This window comes from Chiloscyllium plagiosum, unplaced genomic scaffold (assembly GCF_037043375.1).
Source record: "Chiloscyllium plagiosum isolate Xiang-an unplaced genomic scaffold, Cpla_swu_hap1 HiC_scaffold_30, whole genome shotgun sequence".
Classification (NCBI taxonomy): domain Eukaryota; kingdom Metazoa; phylum Chordata; class Chondrichthyes; order Orectolobiformes; family Hemiscylliidae; genus Chiloscyllium; species Chiloscyllium plagiosum.
Genome location: NW_028270168.1, coordinates 44,906,885 through 44,932,251, shown reverse-complemented (window position 1 = coordinate 44,932,251; position 25,367 = coordinate 44,906,885). Strand labels below are relative to the sequence as shown.

Below are 25,367 nucleotides of genomic sequence, written 5' to 3'. Positions count from 1 at the left end.
CCACGCCTTCTCGGCTCATTGGCTGTTTCTGTCAATTGGTCCGCCTTAGTTTACAGAAGCAGTTCATTGAGTGGGCGACCCCCTGTCAATAAAATCTCTCAGCGACACAGCAAATGTTTGCTTTGGATTTCCACTGGTTTCTGAAGCTGTCAATCAATGAGCTGCCCACCCCCCTCTCTCTCTGGACCCGACACTGGTTGCAGTTCGCTGTTGATATTGGAGCAGATGCTGGAATATAATAAAAGATAAGAACAAGGTAGGGTGGCGGTGAGGGAAGCAGAGCCCAGCTTGAGCTAACACAGGAAATACAACATGACAGTACGAATGCAACAGTGAGAGTTGGAGAGAACCTGGTGCAGGAGGAGAGGTGCCGGGACAGGAATTTGAAAATGACTTTAGCTCGCCTGCGCTTCTGCCGCCTCGTCCTCCTGAACTTTCTCCTGCATAGTCACCGGAGCGCTGCTAACGAAGGTGAGCAACCGCTTGGAGCCCTGTCCCGGGGCGGGGGGGGGGGGAAAGGGAAGGGGCTGCAGAGGAAGTGGGGCGGGGGCGCAGTTCATGGGGAGGTGAGGGAAGAGCGCTTGGGTCCAGGGCTGAGTGGTTGAATGATCCGCCCGCAGTGTCCTGGCAGTGGAGTCTGATTGGGACTTTAGGGGTGAAGGTTTGACCTCTCCCACCTTCCCTCTCGCTCCTATTCCCCCAGCTCTGTTATGTTTTGCTGAACAGGTCAGGTTGGTTTAGAGGGGCTTGCACTCTGTTGTCAACAATAAAACTGTTTTGACCTGATTTCAGTCCCTGTGTGTGTGTCCCAGCGAGCATGCACTCCGAAGGTCTCCCCCCCCCCCCCCCCCCCAGCATTTGAGCAGATGGCGAGCTTGTCCTGCTTTAACGAACACTCATTTCCTCTATTCTACACCATCTCCCCACTCCTGAATACTGTCATTGCTGGTTCCTCGGTCACAGACAGCTCGGGCACACCGTCTCACAACCTTTTTGGGGAGATTTGCATCGCCAGTTTGTAGCCTCGCGCTGTACACTGGAGCGATACTTAACATAGAGAGAGAGGAAAAGGTAATGTGCAGAGATGTTGATGGGCAATTGTTTTCCCAGTGTCATCTGATGCAAAAACGAGCCAGGGACAAGGTTCTCTAATGTGTGCCGGTTGCTAGAAAGGGTTAAATCTGAAACTTCCCTGCTCTTTCTTTCCGACCAGAGGTGGCTTGTGAGAATGCACATCATGTAAATAATTTCTTTGTTTCCGAGTGGCCATTAGATTTGAGAATTTGTTTATGAATGGATGAGGAACGAGATAGTAATCCACCCCGCTTCATCTTATACCAGGAGAGAAACATACATTGCTTGGCAAAATTCCTTCACAGGCACTGCCTTCCCCTGAAGACTGACAGATTGAACCATTGAGCCATAATTTCCTGGACCCGAGTGTTCATGATTTGACCCAGCGTACTTAGGTGGTGTTGGGGAAGTGCATTTCATTCCATGTCGAGTTGGGAAGCGGAGTGTTATGGAGAATAAGCTGTGATCCATCAGTCTGGGCAAACAACCCGGGGAAAAAAAAGAGGAGACAGGTGCTGATAGCCACCAGCGATAAAGAGATCCTAGAAGCGAGCAAAGCTGAGATGTTAGTGTTCCAATTACACTTTGTGTCATTTTCAAACGCAGCGAGCATCCATTACAACTAAGGGGGTGAGGGAACTTTGCCGAGGAAATCTTTCGAACTAGCACAGGGAGTCAAGTTTTCTGTCTCCGGACATTTAACGAACGAACAACCAACTTCCGTGCTTCCCCCCCCCCCCCCAAAAAAAATGTCCATTCCCACATCCTTTTACCAGACTGCCTCAGAATAGAGAATATTCTAGTCAGACACCCATATCAAATGCTTCGTGTTTGATGTATCTCAGGGTGTTTTTATTATTAAGAACTGGAGGCGGCTAGAATAAAACTTTAATAAATAAAAACAGAAATTGCTGTTAAAAAACTCAGCTGGCCTGGCTACATCAGTGGAGAGTAAACAGTGAAAACAGTACTGTAAACAGTCACTGGTCCCGAAGCGTTAACTCCGATTTCCCTCCACGGATGCTGCCAGACCAGCTGAGCTTTTCCAGCAATTTCCAGCATCTGCAGTTCTTTAGTTTTTTTGTTGAGGATATGAGTTACTTTGTTTACCGACCATCATCAACTAATTATCTTCTGTTGCTTTAAGCTGGTGCCCGCAGTGTTATTTCGGATTTGTTAATCAAAATACTGTGGAAGTACTTAGAGAAGTCTCACCAGGGCTCCAATGATCAGCACTTGAGGTGAAAATGTTTCAACTACCACCAGATACACACTAACGTACAGTGAACAGCCCCTGCTTTATCTCTGCTGTTGGTTGGAGGATGGCGATGGGGAGGATTTTCCAGGAAGGGTAAACAAATAGGACATACCGGACCTGGCTCGGATTCTGTGTGCTAAACTGCAAGTTCACAACCCTGTGCCAGTGAGCTGAGCGGTGTGCCCACTGGCCCGCGTTGGCTGTGCTGAGCGGTGTGCCCACTGGCCCGCGTTGGCCGTGCTGAGTGGTGTGCCCACCGGCCCACGTTTGGCAAGCTGAAACACAAGCTGAGATCTCTGCTGGCAGCTAAGTGCACCTGCAGAACTCTGCCTGCTGCGATATTTATTGTTTGACTTTGGAAAGACTTCATTGTCCCTGTAGCTCTTCACTAGCTTAAATGAATGCAGCAAAATAGCTTTTGGTGAAAGGCTGTTCATATTAAGCTTTCCAAATTCAGCTTCATGCTGGTTGCAGCATCATCTCCTAATAGTCTCTCACTGCTGGAAAAGAGTTGTACCAATATAATATAGGTACATGTAAGTTGTCCACTTTGTGTGCAGATTGCACAAAAGCTGTTCCTCATCAGCATGCTCTGAATGATCCTATTGCTACGCTAACATGAATGAAAACAGATTTGCACACATTCGGCCCAGCAGTGTGTACATAGTCCTCACTCCTTCCTCTTCTCTCGCCATATCACCCTACACAATCTGGCTACCGCAGTTAGTGTTGCGCTTTTCCAGCAACACATTTTCACCTCTGATCTCCAGCATCTGCAGTCCTCACTTTCTCCTACCGCAGTTAGTACGTAGATAATGGGAATCTTAGAGTTATGATTTCAAGCCCCATTTTGGCATTTGATTGACTCAGCTCAAGGCTTTTGACCAGCGCTGGGCACTGCTTTACAGGAAGGATGCAAATCCATCAAAGAAAGGTTCATGAGCTTGGATGCAGCAATGTCAAACTTCAGATCCATGCATAGATTTGGAGAAAATATGACTTTTTTATTTGGAGAGAAGGGTGAGAAGTAATTTGATTGAGATATTCAAAATCATGAGGACAGGATAAATGGCAAGAATCAAGTTCCTGTTTGATGGAAGGATTGAAGGGCAGAGGGAATACAATTAAACAAATTGACAGGAGAAGCAATGTCAACACAATTTCTTTAAATGATGTGAGTGGTTAAGAGTCTGGCCTGCACAGTCTGAGACTGTGGTGGAGGCAGAGTCAATTAAGGCTTTTAAAGGGAATTGGATCATTATCTGCAAAGGAAATTTGTGCAGAGCCATGGGAAGAAGTTGGGGAACAGCACAAGGTGAATTGTTGTGTGCAGAGGGCTAGCACGGACACAATGGGCAGTGTGGCCTTTTTTAAACAGTAACCATTTTATGATTTCTAATGGCCTTTCTTTTTTGTTCCTTTCTCCCAATGTAATTATCAAACTTCCCCTTAAAAGCATTCATGCTTTCTGCGTTGACCACTTTTTGTGGGGACAAGAGCCATATTTTCACTAATGTCTTGGCAAAGAGATTTCTGTTTCTTTGTTGGGTTTATTATTGATTCTCCAATGTTGAGTCCCCTACTTTGGGATTCTCTGACAAGTGGGAAATTATTCCACCAAACGCTTCAAGACCAGCAGTAAAGAAAATAGCCCGAGCCCCATTTCGTCTTTCCCTATGGTTAGAACTGATCGGACTTGATGTGATTGAAGAACCGATACATTGGTCACACTGCTACTGGTTTGTGGACAGTGCTGTATTAGCATCTTTGCATTTGACCAGATGGTCCTAATGGATTTCCAACATGAACTAAATGATGTGGATTAGATGCTGAAGATCCTTCCTGCCCAGTGGCTGCCCTGTTTCCCATAGCTTCCTTCTGAATATATGCAGCATTTGCCCTGCGTCATAGTTCTCAGCTTTGCATGTTTCAGACTGTTTTGCATCTGTGCTATTGACTTGTTCCAGTAATGCATTCCTTTTTCCCCAAGAGGCAGTGGTTACACAAATTGTCAGTTTCACTTGCTCAGTTTATTCTCACTTGCATATTTTTTCAGTCCACATATTTTCAGTTGTTCGTTCTTTCTATGTCATTGGAAAATAATAAATCAAAGACATTTCATCAGAGGTACCTGTGCCACTGTTAGCTCCAACTCTGACCTAGGCATTAAAATTCATTCCCCCCCCCCATGTTTTCCATTTGCCTAAATAATTTTCTTTTTTCCCCAAGTGTTCGTCTAAATGCCCTCTTAACATGTCAACCTTGTTTCTAAGGAAAGTGATCTTGCTTCTCAGTCAGGAGGTCATAGCTTCAAGTCCCACTCCAAAAACGTGATGTGATCCTGGCTAACACTTGGCAGTGAAGTAGTGAGAGAACTCTGCAGTGCCAGGGTAAAGATTAAGCTCTCCCGGCTAGATGGAAATGATCTTGTGGTGCTGTTCAAAGAAGACCAGACCCCCCACCCCCCACCAATATCCTAGCCAACGTACATTTTCCATTTAATGCCAAAAAACATATGATCCTATTTATTATGTTGTTTGTTGCTGCTTACAGCCTGGAAATGGATTGCTGAATTTCATACACGGTGACTACATTTCGTATGTATTTCATTAGCTGGAAAGTGTTTTGTAAAGTCTTGAGGTTATGAAATGTGCGATGTCTTTGCCTTATTAATTTTGTTTTGATGGCTACTTTTATTAATAATTTGTACACAGTATTGATGTAATTAATGTTAGATATCCAGTCAATTATAATTAAATGAGACAGAAATGGACTAAACATTCTGTGATCATCTGTTCTGGCCCGAAGGCTAGATTTCAGTTGAGAGAGGACAGTGTTTCTCGTACTATCTGTCCTTGCATCTGGATTTTGCAGTACTGGAGATTAAATAAATGTGGCTAGAAGACAAATATATCAGAAGGTTGTTGTTCAGTTTGGTAATTGTATTGTGGACTGCAGACCCAATCTCTGTCGATCAGGACAATGTAATATCTGATCCTTGCTAGCTGTTAGAGAGCTAATCTCAGTCCCACTACCATTAAGGGCGCTGAATGTCCCTTGGCCAGGAGGTATAGAGAACACTCTCACAAGTCCTGTCTTTCATCATTATCAAACCACCTTTGGTTGGAAGTTTTGAGAGTGAATATTGGATTAGACATTCCTGGGAATGGATTGACCTCTATCTCTTCCTGTTTGCTAATACTGACATTTACCATGAGGCAATTACAGAAAAAATGTTAATGAGGTGTGGGCATTATTGGCTGGACCATTGTTTAATGCCCATCTCTCAGTGCCCTACAGAAGTCAGTAAGCTGCCTTTTGAACCTTTGCAGTTTTTGGGCTGGTGGGACAGCTACAGTGCTGATTATGGAGGGATTTCTAGACTTTTAATCCAGTGACAATGAAGGAATGACAACTTATTTCCAACTCCGGATGGTGAGTAGTTTGGCAGTGAATAAAAACAGAAAGTGCTGGAGAAACTCAGCAAGTCTGGCAGCATCTGTGGAGATAGAAACAGAGTTGATGCTTTGAGTCCTGTTCTGAAGGTATGTACTTGTGGTGATAACTTTGTTTCTCTCACCACAGATGCTGCCAGACTTGCTGAGTTTCTCCAGCACTTTGCTTTAATTTCAGGTTTCCAGCATCCGTGGTATTTTTATTTATGCTGTCAAAGGAATATTGTTGGTGAGTTAATGCAATGCACTTTGTAAATGGTACATGCTGTTGCCACTGTGCACTGACAGCAAAGGGAGTAAATGTTGAAGATGTGGACTGGTTGCCAATCATGAAGGCTGCTTATCCTTCATGGTGTGAAACTTGTAGAACAATGCAGAAAGTGAGGTGAGAGTGACATCAAGGTTACATTTGAATGATTGTGGCTTCAAGGAGCTCTGGCAAAACTGGAACCAAGGGGAGAACTCTCTGTAAGTTGAAGTCATACCTGGCACCAAGGAAAATTGTGTTTATTGATGATCAGTCATCTCAGCTCCAGGACATCTCTGGGTGGTGTCCTGGGTCCAATCATCTTTAGCAGCTTAATTGATGACCTTCCCTCCACCACAAGGACAGAAGTGGAGATGTTTGCACAATGTTCAGCACCATTCACAACTCCTCAGATACTAACGCAGTCCATGTTCAAATGTGACAAGACCTGGACAATATCCAGTGTTGGGCTGAAATATGACAAGTGAAATTTATACCACACAAGCGCCAAGGTATGACCATCTCCAATCAGAGACAATCTAGCCACCACACCTTGAGAGTCAATGTCATTAGCAGCTCTGAATCCTCCACTTTCAACATACTTGGGTCTACGATTGACCAGAAACTCAACTGGACTCACTACATAAACACTGGCTAGAGGAACAGGTAAGAGGCTAGGAATACTGCAGTGAGTAACTCATCACCTGACTCGCCCCCCCCCCCCCCCCCCCCCCCCCCCAGCCTCCCAAAGTTTGTCCACTATCTACAAGGCACAAGTCAGGAGTGTGGTAGAATGCTCCCCATGTGCCTGGAGGAGTGCAGCTTCAACAACACTCAAAAAGCTTGACACCATCCGGGACAAAGCTGCCCACTTGATCAGCACCACATCTACAAGCATTGACTGACTCCCTCCACCAAAAGTGCTCTGTAGCAGAGGAATGTGCCACATGCAAGATGCACTGCAGAATTTCACCAAAGATCCTTACACAGCACCTTCCAAATCCATGATCACTTCCATCTAGAAGGACAAGGGCAGTGGGTACATGGGAACACCACCACCTGAGCATTCCCCTCCAAGCCAGTCACTATCCAGACTTGGAAATATACCAGTGCTCCTTCACTATCACTGGGTCAAAATCCTGGAATTCCATCTCTAAGGGCGTTGTGGGTCTACTGACAGTACATGGACTGCAACGGTTCAAAAAGGCAGCTTACCACCACCTTTGCAAGGGTAACTAGGGACAGACAATAAATTCTCACCCAGCCACTGATACCCATATCATACACGTGTATTACAAGGGAAGTTTTATCTCTGTGGTGCATGCCTTCGGTTGCAGGAGAAAAAAGGACAGGATGAAGATTGCTTGGAGTGTTAAAACTGGTGCTTCTTTAAAATAGTGACCTGCAAAGTGTGGATTTGTTTCTTGAATATGTGCACTCTGAATTGCAAAATCGTAGGAAGAGCAATACACAACAGATGCTGGAAATAAGAAATAAAAGCAGAGAAAGCTGAGCAACACTCCGTGTCGTCAAGCAGCATCTGTGCAAAAACAAACTGAGTTAACAGCTCACATTTTGCAGTCAGCAGTGAACTAACAATGCTTGCTGTTTTCATTTGTATTTAGACTTCCTGTGGGCTTTTATACTGCACTTTGCAGTTATTAAAGAGTGCAAACAGTGTAGGTTCTGGAATAACTCCACGAAGGCCTTTATCCCGTTACCATGTCACCCTTTATTTACATGCAGACAGTGCATGTCACTGACCCAACTAGCTCAGAACAGGCTCCTGGAGTGAACAGAACCCCTGATGTCCCTGTTTCGTGTCTGTTGGCCAGGATTCCCTGATTGATTGATTGGGCTGTTAACTTGGTCCATGCAGGGAGCTCTTATTCCATGAGGTCCACTGGCTGACCAAATTTCAATCGCTACACGTTCCTCAACAGGTGAGCTTTTTAAAAATGTATTCATTTTGTGGGATGTGGGCATCGCTGGCTGAACAGGGTTTATTACCCGCCCCTAGTTGCGCTTGAGAAGGTGGTGGTGAGTTGCAGTCCCCCTGCTGTGGTTAGACCCACAATGCCATTAGGGAGGGAATTCCAGGATTTGGCTTGGAATTTTGTGAACAGCACTAACAGCAGCGTGTTCCTGTGAGCACTAGGCTGTCCGGGGATACTTGGCTTAAACCAGGAAGTCAAATTCAAAATAATCTATTTAATGTGAAGGTATGTGCAGAAAATCAAATAGTGAAGGAAAGTAAAAGAGAGATAAGAGACAGTATTTTAATTAAAAGACTGTATTTTAATTGTTTTAAATCTGTAGAGGAAATCAAAATCTGAAGGAATGCAACTCCATGATTGTTAATTTTCAGCATCAGGCATATTTGACAGGAATTCCAACTTTTGCCTGTGGAACAAAATTCTCTTGAATGGACCAGCTCTAATATTTTATGGGAACAATAGCCTAGCCATGTGTCTTTTATCTATTTGAACGACTCTCCCCGAAAGCTACGAGTGTAGCCCAGCGTGTGGAACAGCAGGGAAAATTGTGCAGCACCATCCTAATTTCAGCATTTTCAGCACATGCTTGGATGCTGTCTGTTGGATTTAATTTTTAATAATGATAAGCACTTAGAGTTGATCGACTTGAAGTTTTCATTATAACCCTCAAGCAGGTGGAGTATTGACTTTGTTTCTCTCTTCATTGATGCTGCCTGACCTATCTGTATCCCAGTCCTACAGAATGCATCTACTCCTGCCCTCTGCCAGTGCTACTGTGCTGTTGACCCATCCATGGCCTGGGAATGTGAATTGCCAACTGGTTTTGTTTCAACCTCCCTGGCTACTACTGAACAGAATGAAAGAGCCAGTCAAGACAGTTCTGCTGCTGGTGTCACAGCCCAGCATCCCACTGCCCTCAGGAATTGGGCATTGAAATCTCAAGTTGAAACAGTTAATTTTGCAAAGTGTTGCAGAGAGTATCCCTGACTTTAATTTGATGATTGATTGGACGCTGTAAGTTTAATTTTCAGTTCAAAGATTAGGATCAATAAAGATGCTTATTTTAATAACTTTGATTTGTTAATTTAACGATCATTGCACTTGAAGAATTAAAAGTCAAAGCTCCTTGGAACTACTCTGAAAGTATGCAGCCCACAATTTTCTTATTATATTTCCACAGTGTGGAAGCGGGCAGTTCGGCCCGTCAAATCTACACTGACTCCTTCAAAGAGCAATCCCACCCAGAACCACCCCTTTCCCTATCCCTTTAACCCTGCATTTCCCATGGTTAACCCACCCAGCCTGCACATTCCTGGACACATTATGTAATTTTGCATGGCCCATCCAACTAACCTGCACATCTCTGGACTGTGGGAGGAAACCAGAGCACCCAGAGGAAACCCATAGAGTCACAGGGGGATTGTCCCCACAGACACTCAAGGGTCGAATTGAACCTGGATCCCTTGTTCTGTGAGGCAGCAGTGCCAACCACTGAACCACCGACTGAAATTTGGAAATTGAAACTTTAATTAAAGGTTATAAATTAATAAAATAACTAAAGTCTTTGCTTTTATGGGGCTGAAATGATTTTACACAAGACTCCATCTCTCAAAACTGCACATCTATTTATTAACACACTGTCAGGTTATGTTATTTGGTTGTCAGATGTCACTCAACTCCCACAGAAGCTAGCATTCCATTTAAAACTTTTGGTTAAAAAGAAATATATTCATTTGGACAAAATGAGTTATGAAATGAAATTGCTGGCATGTTTCAGCATCATTACACTGCATTAATGGTGAGCCCTTATATCTTGTTACAGCTCATGATTTGTCTGGAAATTGCTTTTGCCAGCCTTACATTGTAGAATACTTTCAAGGAATTGACTTATAACAGGAGTCTAAAGTTACTGTGGGATGTGCTGTTTTTGTGTTGGGGTAGAGAGAACTCCTCCACATTCAGGATACAAACAATAATTATCCCTGAGTTACTTGCATGACTGTTCTAGTATTAACCCTGCTGCAAAGTAAAGTTCCATTATCAAAGACTTTAGAGCATCTTGTTAAATAGACCAAAATAAGCCCTGCAAATATGGCATCCTTCACAACCTCAGGATTTCACAAAGTGTCTTGTAGCCAATGAAGTGTATTCAAATAGCAATCACTGTTCTAATGTGGGTGGCATGGTGGCTCTGGTTAGCACTGCTGCCTCACAACACCCGGGTCCCAGGTTCGATTCCAGCCCTAGGCGACTGTCTGTGTGGAGTTTGCACATTCTCCCAGCATCTGCGTGGGTTTGCTCCGGTTTCCTCCCACAGTCCAAAGATGTGCAAGTCAGGTGAATTGGCCATGCTAAATTGCCATAGTGTTAGGTGCATTAGTCAGAGGGAAAATTGGTCTGGGTGGGTTACTCTTTGGAGGGTTGGTGTGGACTGGTTGGGCTGAAGGGCCTGTTTCCACACTGTAGGGAATCTAATGTCAGAAATGCAGCAGGCAATCTAGACCTGAAAGGCTAGCTTCCTTTCTCTCCATGGATGCTGCCTGACCTACTGTGATCTTCAGCCCTTCTCGTTTTCAGTACAGATTCCAGCATCCGCAGTAATTTTCTCCCTCATTTATTTCTGCCTATTTCTCATAAAATTTAAAATTGTCCAATTGTTGGTCAAAATTATTTGAAGCAAATCTATTGAGCAGATAGTGCGAGAGGCATAGAGAAATATTTGGATATTATAGATGGTTCTTCCTAGGTCATTTGGGAATTTGCACATACAAAGGCTGGACTGTGGAATTCGGCTCACAGATTGAGTGGGCAAAACTATGGCAGAAGAAATTCAGTTGAGGTACTGGTGAGGTCTTCCACATAATATCAGGAAGCACGTTTTGCATGCACTCAGTGTAGTAAAACACTGCTTTTGACGCTGGGGTCCAATTGACATTTTCAGAAGTGAATGTGAAAGAGTTTTATTGAGTGAAAGTATCAAGGCGTATGGAGCGTTTAAAATATAGTTAAAACGAGCCATAGGTTGACCATGAACAAATTAATTTGGCAAATTATAATCTGAATAGCTTCATGTCGTTCCTCTGCCGAACCACAAACCTAGGCAAGTCCAGTGCAAATAAACCAATATGAAATTTTCAATGGAAGTTATTGTTATATAAAATATTATAATGAATATCCAATTGACTGTAAAAGTTAAGCACAGCATTGCAAAATTCAAAATGGTTTTAAAAATATTTCCATTTTTATTATGCCTCTTTGAAATTTTAATCATTTGAGGAAAATGATAGTGGATTAAAACATTTTCAGACAGCATTTCTAACAGTGATCTGATTATACAAACTCAGAATGACCCATACAATTGCTTCTGCTGTGTCATTAGATTATCCCACACAAGAGACATCACACTAAGATGAAACTATCTATTGCAGCACCATCTAATGGACTAATAGGCATTGCAGATACTGAGTGACGTTTCATGAATGTGTCCCATCTACTTATTTAGTATGTAAAAATTGAGAACCACAGCAATCCTTCTGAGAAATCAATGAATGCCCTGTTTAGATGCACAACATATTCAAAGCTTGCTTTAGTGGCTGGAGTATGTTAATATGAGTGTATTTTCTTAGTTTGTTCACAGAATGTGGACATCACTGGCAACATTTATTACTGTCACTAATTGTTCCTGACAAGTGGTGGTATGCTGTCTTCTTGAATTGGTGCAGTCAGTGTGGTGTAGGGATATCCACAGTGCTGTCAGATGGGATAGTCCAGGAATTTCACCCAGCAACAGTGATATGAATTCAAGTCAGGATTCAGTGCAGCTAGCAGGGGAACTTGTAGGTGGTGGTGGTGGCATCTCATATTTGCTTCCCCTTCCTTACACTCTTGATGCTGGAGATCACAGTTAGCAAGGCTGCTTCAAGAGTACTTTGCAGAGTTGCTGTAGTACGTCTTGTAGATGGTGGACACTGTGTGTTGGTGCTGGAGGGGGTAAATGTTGGAAGTGGTCCATGGGGTGGAGATTAAGTGGTTGTTTTATTTTGGATGATGATGGTCTTCTCGAGTGTGGCTGGAGCTGCTCTCCTTCAGGCAAGTGGGGTATTATCCGTCACACTCCTGACCTGTGCGTTTACCATAATCAGAAGGCTTCAGGAGTAGAGTTGAGTTACTCACTGCACGATTCCCAATTGCTAACCAACTACTGTAGCTACGATGTTCATCTACCTCATCCAATCAGTTTCAATTCTATGAAATAGGATGCTGGTGGGAGAAGTCAGTAATGGTAATGTTAGACAGTAATGGTCAATGGATATTTACCAATGGAGGAAGGTTCGCAATGGAGGATGCCATCTGTAGATATTGGAACACTTGTTTCTCAGGATACATATTCATAATCTAGATCTTAGCATGCAGGGAAAGTTTTAGATAGAAAATGTGGAAGAATTATAAACTGTGAGAACTGTATAGAACGTCGAAAAGACAAGTTGTTGGATTGTGCAGACAGGTAGCAAATGTGCTTCAATGCAAAGAGGTGGAGAGGTGATGCATTTTGGTAGGAAGAGCAGGTGCAGACATAGTTAAACACGCAAGGTCTTCTCTAAAAGAGGTATGGGTGTTCATACGTGTACAGATCACTGAAAGTGGCTGGACATGTGTAGTTAATAAAGCATTCAGCATCATGGGCGATGTTAAATTTGTATAGGCCATTTGTTAGACTTTAGCTGGAATATTGGAATAAGAGGGGATCCGATAGAGATTTTCAAAATCACCAATGAGCTACATAGAGTAGATACGGAGAAATTGTCCTTGCTCATAAACGATCAACAGCAGGGCATAGATTTAATTTGATCTGCATAAGAAGCAAATGGGAGATGAGAAAAACATGTTCACAAAATGAAAATTTAAGTTTGGAATACACTGCCTGGATTAATGGTGGAGGCTAATTCAACTGAGGTACTCAAGAGGACGTTGGATGGTTATTTGTATAAAAAAAATACAAGGATTTGGGGAGCAGGCAGCATATTAGCACTAATTCATGAACCTCATTTGGAGAGATGCTGCAGATACACTGGGCCAAAGATTATCTTCTGTACTATAGCATTTATGTGCTTTTGTGAGTGTCAGAGGGAGACAAATAGGTTCTCTGTTGCTGGGGATGGCCATTGTCTGGCACCTGTGTGTTATGAAGGATGGTTGTTAAACCCAAATGTGGTTCAAATCTCACTACATATGAACACAGTCTGCTTCAGTATCTGAGGAGTTGTGAATGGTGCTAGATATTGTGCAATCAATAACAAGCATTCTCATTTCAGATGTTACATTGGAAGTAAGGTCATTGATAAAGTAGTTGAAGATGGTTGAGTCGAGAACACTACCCTCAGGACTTCCTGCAGAGATGTCCTGGAGCTAAACTCATGGCCTCCAACTGCCATAACCATTTTTCTTTGTTAGGCATGACTCCAACCAGTGGACAGTTGACAGATTGACTTAACCAGAGTGAATTAATCTTAATGTTGCAAACAACATTGTAGGGATAACTTGTGTTGATGACAGATTTACGTAGAAACTGGCAGCATTGAAATATTAACAAGCTCCCATTACAAGATTCAAAACATGTAACTCTAAAATAAATTCAGTTGTATAGATCAAGCTGCTATGCAGTGATTTCAGTAAAAGTGTCTAAACTCCACGAGTTTGATATTCAAATGCAATATCTTCTCTCCGTATCATCAGAGAATTTTCCATGTTTCATTATTGGTCTGTACAATGTGGAACCACAGTAAGTGTACATTAACCCTTAGTGGACTGATATCAGTTTAATTTTATTTAAGCTTCATTACATTGCTTATCTTTTAATTTTGTATGTGGATTTAACCTGTAAATTAATCAATTGGAATAGTTTGCACCTACTCGTCAGCATTTCCAAGACTATCTGCCCTTTCACAAAGGGATGAATGTACTGGGAACCCACGCATTAATCACTGAGCAATACACAGTAAGTGGGTATTGATTGTTAACTCTGGGCATGCTAACCTGGACAGGGCACATGTGAAAGTCAGTTTTGCTTCATAGATCTGGTCTGTTGTGACATTAAGATCTCAAAAATAGATTGAGGAAAGTTTCCAGGCTGACAGTTGCAAAGTTGAATAAAATCCATCATAATTATGCTATGTTTCTGACTCATCTTTGTGCGAGTGATTTATAAAGAACGTTTGGGCGTTTAGTGCGCTTGTGTTCATTGCTCAGGTCTTTGATTAGAGGAGTTTGGATTCATGTTGATGTTGTACAAGACATTGGTGCGGCTTTTTCTGGAGTGCTGTGTCCAGTTCTGATTGTCCTGTTATAGGAAGGATATTATTAAATCGGAGAGGATACAGAAGAGATTTCCCTGAATGTAGCTAGGAGTGGAAGGTTTGAGTGATAAGGAGAGACTGGATAGACTGTGACATTTTTCCCTGGAGTGTAGAGGTTGTGGGCTGACCCTGTATAAGTTTACTAAATCATGAGGGGTATTGTCATGAAGGTGTAGATGTACTGCAACTGTAAGAATTGAAAAGCTTGCAACAGTGCCTGACACAGCAAAAAAGTGTTCTGAACAAGGTAACAATGTAACACATGGTCAACACAAATAGAGTAGCTGGGTTGCCATGAGATAAAATCAAATTCAAATTCAGCCAATCAGTTTGAATTATGCTCCAAGATACCAAAATCCAATCAAGTTTGAATTTAGTATGTTGATAATATTAAAACCAATGAAATGATCTGATGTTTTGGGGTATAAAACTGGATATTTTGAACAGCAAGAGAGAACTGCCAAAAGATCAACGCATTAGATTAGATTAGATTACTTACAGTGTGGAAACAGGCCCTTCGGCCCACACCGCCCCGCTGAAGCGCAACCCACTCATACCCCTACGTTTACCCCTTACCTAACACTACAGGCAATTTAGCATGGCCAATTCACCTGACCTGCACATCTTTGGACTGTGGGAGGAAACCGGAGCACCCGGAGGAAACCCACGCAGACACGGGGAGAACGTGCAAACTCCACACAGTCAGTCGCCTGAGGCGGGAATTGAACCCGGGTCTCTGGCGCTGTGAGGCAGCAGTGCTAACCACTGTGCCACCATGCCGCCCATGTAGGTCCTAGCACAAGAGCTCTCTGAGAGGTACCTGTCTGTGGAGAATCTGTGCTGCAGAACATCAAAACTGATCTGAGGAAAATCTACAGAGGAAACTCTGCAAAGCTGACTGATTTTGAAACATGGTTTTTTTTGTAAATCTTAATCAGGTTTTTTTAATCGGACTAGTACGGCAGAGTGGGAGGTTAGAGAGAAAGGAGTTGTAAATAGCTATTAGTTTTAATATTCTCTGGACTTGACAAATGAAGTTCTTAATTTTTACTTTAAATATTTACCTCTGGGATAGTTCTTTGCCTGTCAAGTTTTAACAGATTACTGCACGGAGTGAATCTTTTCTATGTTGCAGGTTTAAGTTAGCAGAAGGGTTTATCCTGTGTCATGACAGTATATATAAGGTGAACAGCAGGTGCCTTTTCTCTAGGGTGGGGAATTTCAAGACTGGGGGGAATATATTGAAGGTGAGAGGATAAAGGTTTAAAAAAGACATGAGGGGCAACATTTTTACAGTGGTTTGTGTGTAGAATTGGTTTGTGTGTAGAATTTCCAGAGATAATGGTAGATATAGGTACAGTTACAATGTTTAAAAGACATTGAGATAAGTACATGAATAAGAAATGTTTGGAGGGATAAGGGTCAAGTGCAGGCAGGTGGAACTAGTTTAGTTTGGGATTGTTGCTGGAAAAGCGCAGCAGGCCAGGCAGCATCCAAGGAGCAGGAGAATTGACGTTTTGGGCATAAGCTCTTCTTCAGGAATGAGGAAAGTGTGTCCAGCAGGCTAAGATAAAAGGTAGGGAGGAGGGACTTGGGGGAGGGGTGTTGGGAATGCGATAGGTGGAAGGAGGTAAAGGTGAGGGTAATAGGCCGGAGAGGGGGTGGGGGTGGAGAGGTCGGGAAGAAGATTGCAGGTCAAGAAGGCGGTGCTGAGTCTGAGGGTTGGGACTGAGAAAAGGTGGAGGGAGGGGAAATGAGGAAACTGGAGAAATCTGCATTCAACCCTTGTGGTTGGAGGGTTCCTAGGCGGAAGATGAGGTGCTCTTTCTCCAAGCGTCGTGTTGCTATGGTCTGGTGATGGAGGAGGCCAAGGATCTGCATGTCCTTGGCGGAGTGGGAGGGGGAGTTAAAGTGTTCAGCCACGGGAGGTTGGGTTGGTTGGTGCGGGTGTCCCAGAGGTGTTCTCCGAAATGTTCCGCAAGTAGGCGGCCTGTCTCCCCAAGAACAAAATGGATATTGAAGGAGGTAACTATAGAGGTAGTTGATGCATTGTACCAAATTCTATCAGCTCTGGAATAATTCCTGTGGTTTGGAAGGTGGCAAATGTCACCTCATTATTTAAGAAGGGAGTCAGATAGAAAACAGGGAACTCCAGACCTGTTAGTCTTCCATCAGCAGTAGGGAAAATGCTAGAATCTGTTCTAAAGGATGGGATGAATAGACTCCTCATTGATAATGATCTTAATGGGCTTAGTCAGTATGGATTTGCATATGGGAAATCATATGTGATAAAATTGTTTGAGACTTTTGACGATGTCATGAACAAAATTGATCAAGTACAGTATATGTACATAGCACACTTAGATATTCAAAAATCTTTTGTTAAAGTTCCCCACTGAAGGACCTGATTAGTAAGTTTGTGGATGACATGAAAATTGGTGGATTCATACATAATGAGGAAAGATACCAAAGGATGTAACGGATATAGATCAGCTGGAAAGTTGGGCAGAGAAATGATAAATGGTGTTTAATCCAGAAAAATGTGAAGTGATGCATTTGGGAGGTCAAATGCAAGAGGAAAGTGTACTCTCAATGGCTGGAGCCTTTAAGAATATTGATAAAGAGGGATCTTGGGGTCCAGGACCATAGCTCCCTGATTATAGCAACATGAGTGGATAAGGTGGTAAAGAAGCCATATGACGTTGTTTGGGGCATTGAGTACAGGAGTTGGGATATCCTGTTGCAACTGTTCAAGACTTTGGTCAACCCATATTTGATGTACTGTTCTGGTCACCACATTGTAGGAAGTAAGTGGAGGGTTTGGACAGGATGCAAAGAGGTTTGCCAGGATAATGTTTGGATTAGAGCATATTAGCTATAAGGAGAGTTGGATAAACTTGGATTATTTTGCTAGAGCGTCAGAGACTGAAGGGCAACCTGATAGAAGTTTATAAAATTCAGAGGCATAGATAGGTTTGACGGTAGATGGGATGGCGATATGTGGATGCAGCTGGGATATAATTGTGATAGGTTGGTGGGGAGGGTGGAACAGATAGGTGGGAAGGAAGATGGACGGGGCAATAAGTTGGACGGTTGGATCTGGGATGAGGTGAGAGGGGAGAGGAGATTTGGAAACTGATGAAGTTGCTGTTAATGCTGTGTGTTTGTAGGGTCCTGAGGCAGAAGATAAGGTGTTCTTCCTCCAATTGGATTTGGCGGTGGAGGAGGCCCAGGACTTGCATATCCTTGGGACAGTGGCAGGGGGAGTGGAGACAGAGGGGTTGTTGGGTGTGTGTCCCCCAGAGATATTCACTGAACTGCTCTGTGAGTTGGTGCGCTGCCTCTCTGATGTAGAGGAGTCTACTTCAGGTGCAAATTATGTGTAACTTAGTTGGGTGGATGTGCAGGAGAATCTCCGCCAGATTTGAACTGATCCTTTGGGGGCTTGGATGGAGGTGGGGGGGGGGGGGAGCTGTGGGTGCAGGCTTTATACCTTGTACAATGGCAAGGGAAGGTGCTGGGAGAGGAGGGAGGTTTGGTAGTAAGTGTGGACCTAAAGAGGGAGTCACGGAAGGAATAGTCTCTGCAGAATGCAGATGGGGTGGGGAGGGTAATATATCTTTGGTCTGATGTTAGGTGGTGGAAATGGCGGAGGATAATGCGTTATATTCAGAGATTAGTGGAGTGAAGGTGAGGACTAGGGTGTTCTGTCCTTGTTGCGAATGGAGGGATGGGGTTCAAGGTCGGGGGTATGGGAAGTGGAGGAGATGCATTGGAGGGCGTTATTGATCATGTTGGGGCGGGGTGGAAATTGTGGTCCTTGAAATAAGAGGACATCTATGATATTCTGGAGAGGAGATGTAGTCTCGCCATGGGAGTCGGTGGGTTTGAAATAGATATCCATGTTGAGAGATCCAGGAAAGTTATGAGATGGTCCAGTTGAACTTGAGGTCAGGGTGAAAGGTGTTGGTGAAGTTGATGAACTGTTCAATCTCCTCATGGGAGCATGAGGTGGTGTCGATACAGTCATCAATGTAGCGGGGGAAAAGGTGGGGGCTGATGCTGGTGTGACTATGGAAGATGGACTGTTCCATATACCCTACAAAAAGGCAGGCATAGCTGGGACCCATGCAGGTGCTCATGGCTACCTCTCTGGTCTGATGGAAGTGGGAAGATTCGAAGAAAATGTTGTTGAGGGTGAGGACCAGTTCTGCCAATTGAGTGAGCGTGTTGGTGGAGGGTTAAAAATCACACAACACCAAGTTATAGTTCAACAGGTTCAGTTGGAAGCACTAGCTTTCGGAGTGCTGCTCCTTGGAGGGATACTGGTTGGGTTGGCGGGAACAAAGAAATGGAAGTCTTGGTGGCCTTCGCCATGGTGGATGGACATGTACAGGGACTGAATGTTCACGGTGAAGATGAGACAATGGGGGCCGGGGAAATGAAAGCCATGGAGATGGAGGGCAGGGGTGGTGCCTCGAATGTATGTGGGGAGTTCCTGAACCAAGGAGACAGGATGGAGTTGTGATACAAGGAGATGAGTTTGGTGGGCAGGAACAGGCAGAGATGTTGGGTTGACCAGGGCAGTCAGGTTTGTGGATTTTGGGTAAGAGTTGTTCCCTCACCCTGCACCACCTAGTTCTGAGGTTGGAGGTTGTGAATGGGAGATTCCCTGAGGTGATGAAGTTGTGGATGGTTTCGGAGATGATGGTTTGGTGATGAAAGGTGGGGTCGTGGTCGAGGGGGTGGGAGGAGGACCTGTCAGCGAGTTGGCATCCTGCTTTAGCAAGGTAGAGGTCGGTGCACTTTACCACTGCTGCACCCCTCTGTCCGCTGGTTTAATGGTGAGATCAAGGTTGGCGTGGAAGGCTGTGTGTTGCAAGGGTGAGAGGTTGGAGTGGGTGGACAGGTTGAGGCAGTCAGTGTCACAATGGCAGCCCTAATGGTTTATTTCAAATCTGGCAGAGATTTTCCTGCACATCCACCCACCTGATCTACTGCATCCATTGCTCTTGATGTGGTCTGCTCTACAGCAGGGAGACAGAACTCTAAATCATGGAGCGGTTCAGGAAACATCTCTGGGATGCACGCACCCAACAACTCCCCCTCCCACTACACCAAGGGCGTGCAAGTCCTGGGCCACCTCCATGCCAAATCCAAGCCACCCGACGACTGGAGGAAGAACACCTCATCTTCCACCTGGAGCATGCTGCCAGGGTGGGTGGTCGAAGCAGATACAGTGTCAAAATTTGAGGCATTTAGACAGACCCATGAACAGGTAGAGGGATACGCACTATGATTAGATTAGTTTAGAACAGCATCATGGTCAGCACAGAAATGGTGGGTCAAAGGGCCTGTTCCTGTGCTATACTGTTTTATGTTCTAGGATGCTGTTTATAAAGAATAGTGACCATGGGGTAGGAGGTAATGTACTGGCACGTATTGAAGATTGGCTAATGGACAGAATACAGCAAAGTGATCAATGGATAAATCTTACATTGGCAGTCATTGACTAGAGGGGTATCATAAAGGTTAGTGCTTGTGTCTCCAGCTGCTCACAGTATAAAGCAATCATTTAGACAAATGTAGTATTTCCAAATTTGTAGATTATACAAAGCTTACTGGCAATAGGTGTTATAAGGAAGATGTAAAGTGAACTTTGGTAGGATTTTTTCATGCAGAAGGTGGTGCATGCATGGAGCAAGCTGCCAGAGGAAGTGGTGAGGTTGGTATAATTACAACATTTAAAAAGCATCCGGATGGATTATTGAATAGGAAGGGTTTAGAGGAATATGGACCAAATGCTGCCAAGTGGGACGAGGTCAGGTTGAGATGTCTGGTCGGCCTGGGTGAGTTGGGCCGAACGGTCTGTTTCTGTATGACTATATGACTCTATTTGGACAGGCTTAGTGAATGGCTTTTACCCAAAACGTCAATTTTCCTGCTCCTCGGATGCTGCCTGAACTGCTGTGCTTTTCCAGCACCACTAATCCAGAATCTGGTTTCCAGCATCTACAGTCATTGTTTTTATCTAGGCTTAGTGAATGGGCAAGAATATGGCACGTGCAAAATAATGTGGCAAAAAAATGAGGTTATCCCACTTTGGTGCAGAAAAGGGTGTGTAGAGTAGTTCAGAAATATTAAAAGATTGGAAAATGTAGATGTACAAAGGGACAACGCTGTCCTTGTAGATAAGTCATCAAACGTTAACATGGAGATGACCGTAAGCTTTTAGGAAGGGTAATGGAATGTCAGGCTGTATTGGACGAGGATTTGAATATAGGATTCTTGGTTCAATTGTATGGGATCTTCGTTAGACTATACCTTGAGTACTTTGTATGCAATTTTGATCTCCTTATCTCAGAAAATATATCAGATGAGGTGCAATGGATGTTCATCAGACTTCTTCCTGGGATGGTACAATTGTCCTATGAAGAGAGATTGGGGAATTGGGCCTGTGTTCTCTGGGATAAAGCAAAGAACTGCAGATGCTCAAGTTCTGAACCAAGTCGAGAAATTGCTGGAGAAGCTCGACAGGTCTGGCAGCATCTGTGGAGAGAGAGCAGAGTTAACGTTATGAAGCCAGTGACCCTTCATCAGGACACAAAGAAGGGTCACTGGACTTGAAACATTGACTCTGCTTTCTCTCCACAGATGCTGCCTGACCTACTGAGTTTCTGCAGCAATTTTGGTTTCTGTATTCTCTAGCGTTTTGAAGAATGACTCTTTGAAATGTACAAAGTACTAAAAGGGGATAGATAGGATAGATGTAGGTATAATTGTTCCCTTGACTGGGAAGTCTGGAACCAGGGGATACAAGTTAAAAATAAGGGAGATATCACTGAGATTTGAGATAAGTCTTTTTTTAACTCGGGGTTGTGAACATTTGGAATTCCCTATCACAGAGGGCTGTAGAAGTTCAGTTTTTGAGTATGTTTCAGGTAGGGAATGATGGTTTTCTGTTACCAATGGTGTGCGTGGTTATGGGGTGGAGTGAGTAAAAAGCATGGAAGTGATCATACTGAACAGTGGCACAAGCTAAATGGGTTAATTTCTGCTGCAATGACATTTAGTTTTAAGTTAGAAAAGAATTTGTACTAGAAGTTGTAGTTGCAGCTGCTGCAGGAGTTTTGTTAGTCTTGAATTGTTGGAAATGTGCACTCAGAGTTGTAGCTTCTAAATGAAGGGACCACTGATGCTACATGTTAGACTAGAGAAAACAATTAATGCTTGAAATTGAAGTCATAAATGTTAGGAATCTGAAATAAAATTGGAAAACTGTGGAATGCAAAGCGAATTAACTAATATCTAAAAGACAATGAGTTGGGACCTTCATTGCAAGTGTTTTCCTCATGTGGAATTGATCTTCTAAATGTTGACAAATTGCCTGTCCTCCTCTTCCCCAGCCTCCCCTCTCCTGACAACCCATACATTTGCAGCAATTTGTGATTCCATTTCAGTTCAGCTTCAGCCTGAATCTGGCAGAATTGTGGAGTCATCTTCCTTCCAACATGTTGCTGGTCGTGGTGCAGTTTCACAGTGAACGTCAGAAGGACAGGATGTGTTTCTGAAACCAATCTGTTTTCTGTGATAGTAGGAGAGCAGCTGGCTTGATGTGACACTGCACTGGTGAGTTCTGCAAAGTTCTTAGAGTGGAGGATGCATATTTGGCCAATTCCCAATAACTGATTTAGTAGCTATTTTACTAGGCTTGTTCCAGAAGATCATAAAATAGGAAACAATGAAAGGGCAATAAGACCATGTATTAATGATGTTTCTAGTTGTTTCTGACTAAATATTATTTCAGTTATCTCCTTTTATACATCAAGGTTGTTTCAGAAAGCACTAATGAAGGCAGCTTTGCAGTGTAAAGATCCCAGTTTACTTTCGAGTTTGGTGTGTTTGTTGGCAAATTGCAACTCCCATCATTGTGAGCTAGGATTTGGGGGAAGGCTTGTGTTCCCCATGCTGGCCTTTCTGCCAGATAAAGGAAGATCCTGACTTGGAAATAACTGCGGGTGCACATCATAGTCCTGTCAACTGATTGGAGTTTGTTTATTCGAGTCAGTGAGTGTGATATTTGCATTCAGTGATGTTATGGTTGGGGTTGGGGGAAGGAGGTCGATAAAAATATGAACTACTGTCCTTGCTGCTGGATGCTGGAGCTTCCCAAGGAAAAATTACTTTGGAACAGAACTTTGTTGGAACCCTGGCTGCAAGGTTTTCTGTATTGGCAAATTCTCTTGGCAGTTGTCATCAAAGGGTGTGCCTCTCAATGGCCACCTGGATAGAAAGTGGCAAGAAGCAAGAAAGTGCAAAAGAGAAATAAAAGGCATTGCGTCTTCTGAGTAACTTTGCTCGAGTGAACCTAATCTCATTGCTAATGGTTAATTTACCTGAGTCTATAAGTAGAGCAATTGACATCAGCAGTAACATTATGTATAATTGTTGCTTTGCTTTACCTCCTCCTTGAAAGGAGCTTACAATCAGTGTTCTTTCTTAGAAATTGTTGAATTACTCATTGACTTTTTTTTTTGCTGTCTGCACCATTGGATATTGGTAGTTGGTTGAAGTGATGAGAAAGACGCTGAATGTGTATTGCAAGGGAGCTGAATAACACAGACAATACAGGTGGAATCATCCGTGCAGTTTCCCCTGAGATAATGATCCAAAACTATTAATGCTAATTCAGTAACTGCGTTCAACTCAGTCTCTCTGCCGTCATCACTGTGACATTTAACTGTTGTTCTCATTTTGAGCATTATTAATCATCTGTGTATTGAGACTGGGTTGGAGTTCAATCCCTGCAGCTTGGACTCTCGCCCGTTATGAGTCCAGCAGGCTGGGTGAATAACTTGGAGATGCACACTCAAAATTCCATCACCTACAGCTGAGGAAATAGTGGGCGGCACGGTGGCAAAGTGGTTAGCACTGCTGCCGCACAGCGCCAGAGACCCGGGTTCAATTCCCACCTCAGGCGACTGACTGTGTGCAGTTTCCACATTCTCCCCGTGTCTGCGTGGGTTTCCTCCCACAGTCCAGGTGAATTGGCCATGCTAACTTGCCTGTAGTGCTAGATGAAGGGGTAAATATATGGGTGGGTTGCGCTTCAGTGGGTCGGTGTGGACTTGTTGGGTGAAGGGCCTGTTTCCACACTGTAAGTAATCTATTCTAAAAAATTAAACTTAAATAATTAAACAAATGTGCAATGAGTATTGGTTGTCATGAAATGATTGATTGTTGTAAAAAAACAATTCAATACGTTGACTAATGTCCCTTGACAAAGGTAATCCACTGTCCTGGTTTGGTTTGATTTGTTGGATTGGAGTCGGACCTTTAGTTGTTAATGGCTAATCCAGACCAACTACAATGTGGTCTACCCTCTGAAATGGCCTGGAAATCCACAGCCCTCTTGAGGGTGAGTTCAGAATGGGCAATAAATACAGGCCTTGCTAATAGGTGTCCACATTCCAATGTTTGAACAACGGAAAACCTTTTGCTCAGTGACCTCTTGCTGTGGGTGCTGAGTCCAGTTATTTCACCTCTGTTGCTACCCTACTGGAGGTCAAAGAACTTAACACTCATCCAAGGAGAAACAGAAGGCTTTCCTGGTCAGTTATTCCCAGCTCCAGTTTATCAGTTCCACGCTTCAGCTATTTCCTCCCTCTGAAAATATTGACTGCTTCCTAGGATACCATTCCAGTTGCCCTCTGGCGCCTCTCACGATTATAGATTTGAGAGCAAGTAGAAGGAGGGCTGTTTGGCTCTTTCTTCCCACAAAAGCTGGAGGAACTGAGTGGGATTGAGCTTCTGTTACTACCAGTCCTAACATGTACAGATCAATAGTTAAATCAGGAGCCTTCTTGGTCTCTGCTCACCAAGACTAGGTTGGCTTTTAGGTCTGTTTGCAAATAGTTTTATTAAGGTGTGCCAGCCATAATGGACGCACTCTTCATGGGTTTCAATTTTTTTCTTAACCTCTCTGTGCTGTAAGTAAGGGACGGCATGGTGGCTCAGTCATTAGAACTACTGCCTCACAGCACCAGGGACCCCGGTTTCATTCTAGCCTCTGGTAACTGTCTGTGTGGAGTTGGCACGTTATCCCTGTGTCAGTGTGGGTTTCCTCCAGGTGGTCCTGTTTCCTCCCACAGTCCAAAGATGTGCAGGTTAAGTGAATTGGCTGGGCTAAAGTGTCCATGGTAAATGTTGAGCAGTCTGGCTAGGTTACTCTTACGAGGGCCGGTATAGACTTGTTGGGCCGAATGGCTTGTTTCCACACTGTAGGGATTCTATTCTATGATTGTACCTAGTACCTTTGTAGCAAAGGTGACACTACAAGTGGTGACTTCTGAATTTTTCACACCTGACAATAAAGCTAATTCAATTCAATACGATTCACTGAATTATATATAGAAATAAAATATCTTTTAACCTGAAGTAATTTTTCCAAACATGCTATTTACTGGGGCCAAAAAAAAAAGTCCTGCGATTTTCAAACTGAAGCTGGAAATGCAAAATCTCCTGAGTGACAGACAATAATCTACAGAAACCCAGAATAATATACAGGAAACACAATACAATCCCACTTCATAAAATTTGATCTGACTGCTGCCACCAGTGGGAGATATTAGAATGTGATTGCCATTAATTCATCATAGAAATGAATGCGAAAAGAAATGTATTGAAAGAGCTTTGAACATTTTGATTACTAGAAGCAAACAAATAGGATACAGTTTCTAGAGGATGTGCTAAGGTTTTAATGCATCTTTTTGGGATCATTTTGCCACATCCTTGTAAAGTTGGCAGCTGATCCTCCGGGGGTTGCAGCGCCATCTGGGCACCATGTGTAGAGATAGGACTTAATGACTATGCAGAGGAGCTGCTAAAATATGCTGTGATGTCTCTGTGGCCTCAGTAGTCACGTATGAGAGACTCTGCTAGAAGGTCGGAACTAGAGCAGTTCTGGGCAGAGATACTTAATAC

The 25,367-nt window shown here is 43.5% G+C and overlaps 1 protein-coding gene across 4 annotated transcripts in view; it reads left to right on the top strand.

The window, feature by feature from the left end:
- Positions 1–208: 208 nt before the first annotated feature.
- epha10 (EPH receptor A10) overlaps positions 209–25,367 on the top strand; it is a 610,046-nt gene continuing 584,887 nt past the window's right edge. For 3 of the 4 annotated variants that reach the window (XM_043717893.2, XM_043717892.2, XM_043717890.2), the window contains exon 1: positions 209–471. In XM_043717893.2, the coding sequence (XP_043573828.1) occupies positions 390–471 (82 nt within the window). In that variant the 5' untranslated portion in view covers positions 209–389. Of the gene's footprint in view, positions 472–7,842; positions 7,978–25,367 lie in introns of those variants that run through there. The other variant, XM_087976907.1, reaches the window with a different exon arrangement.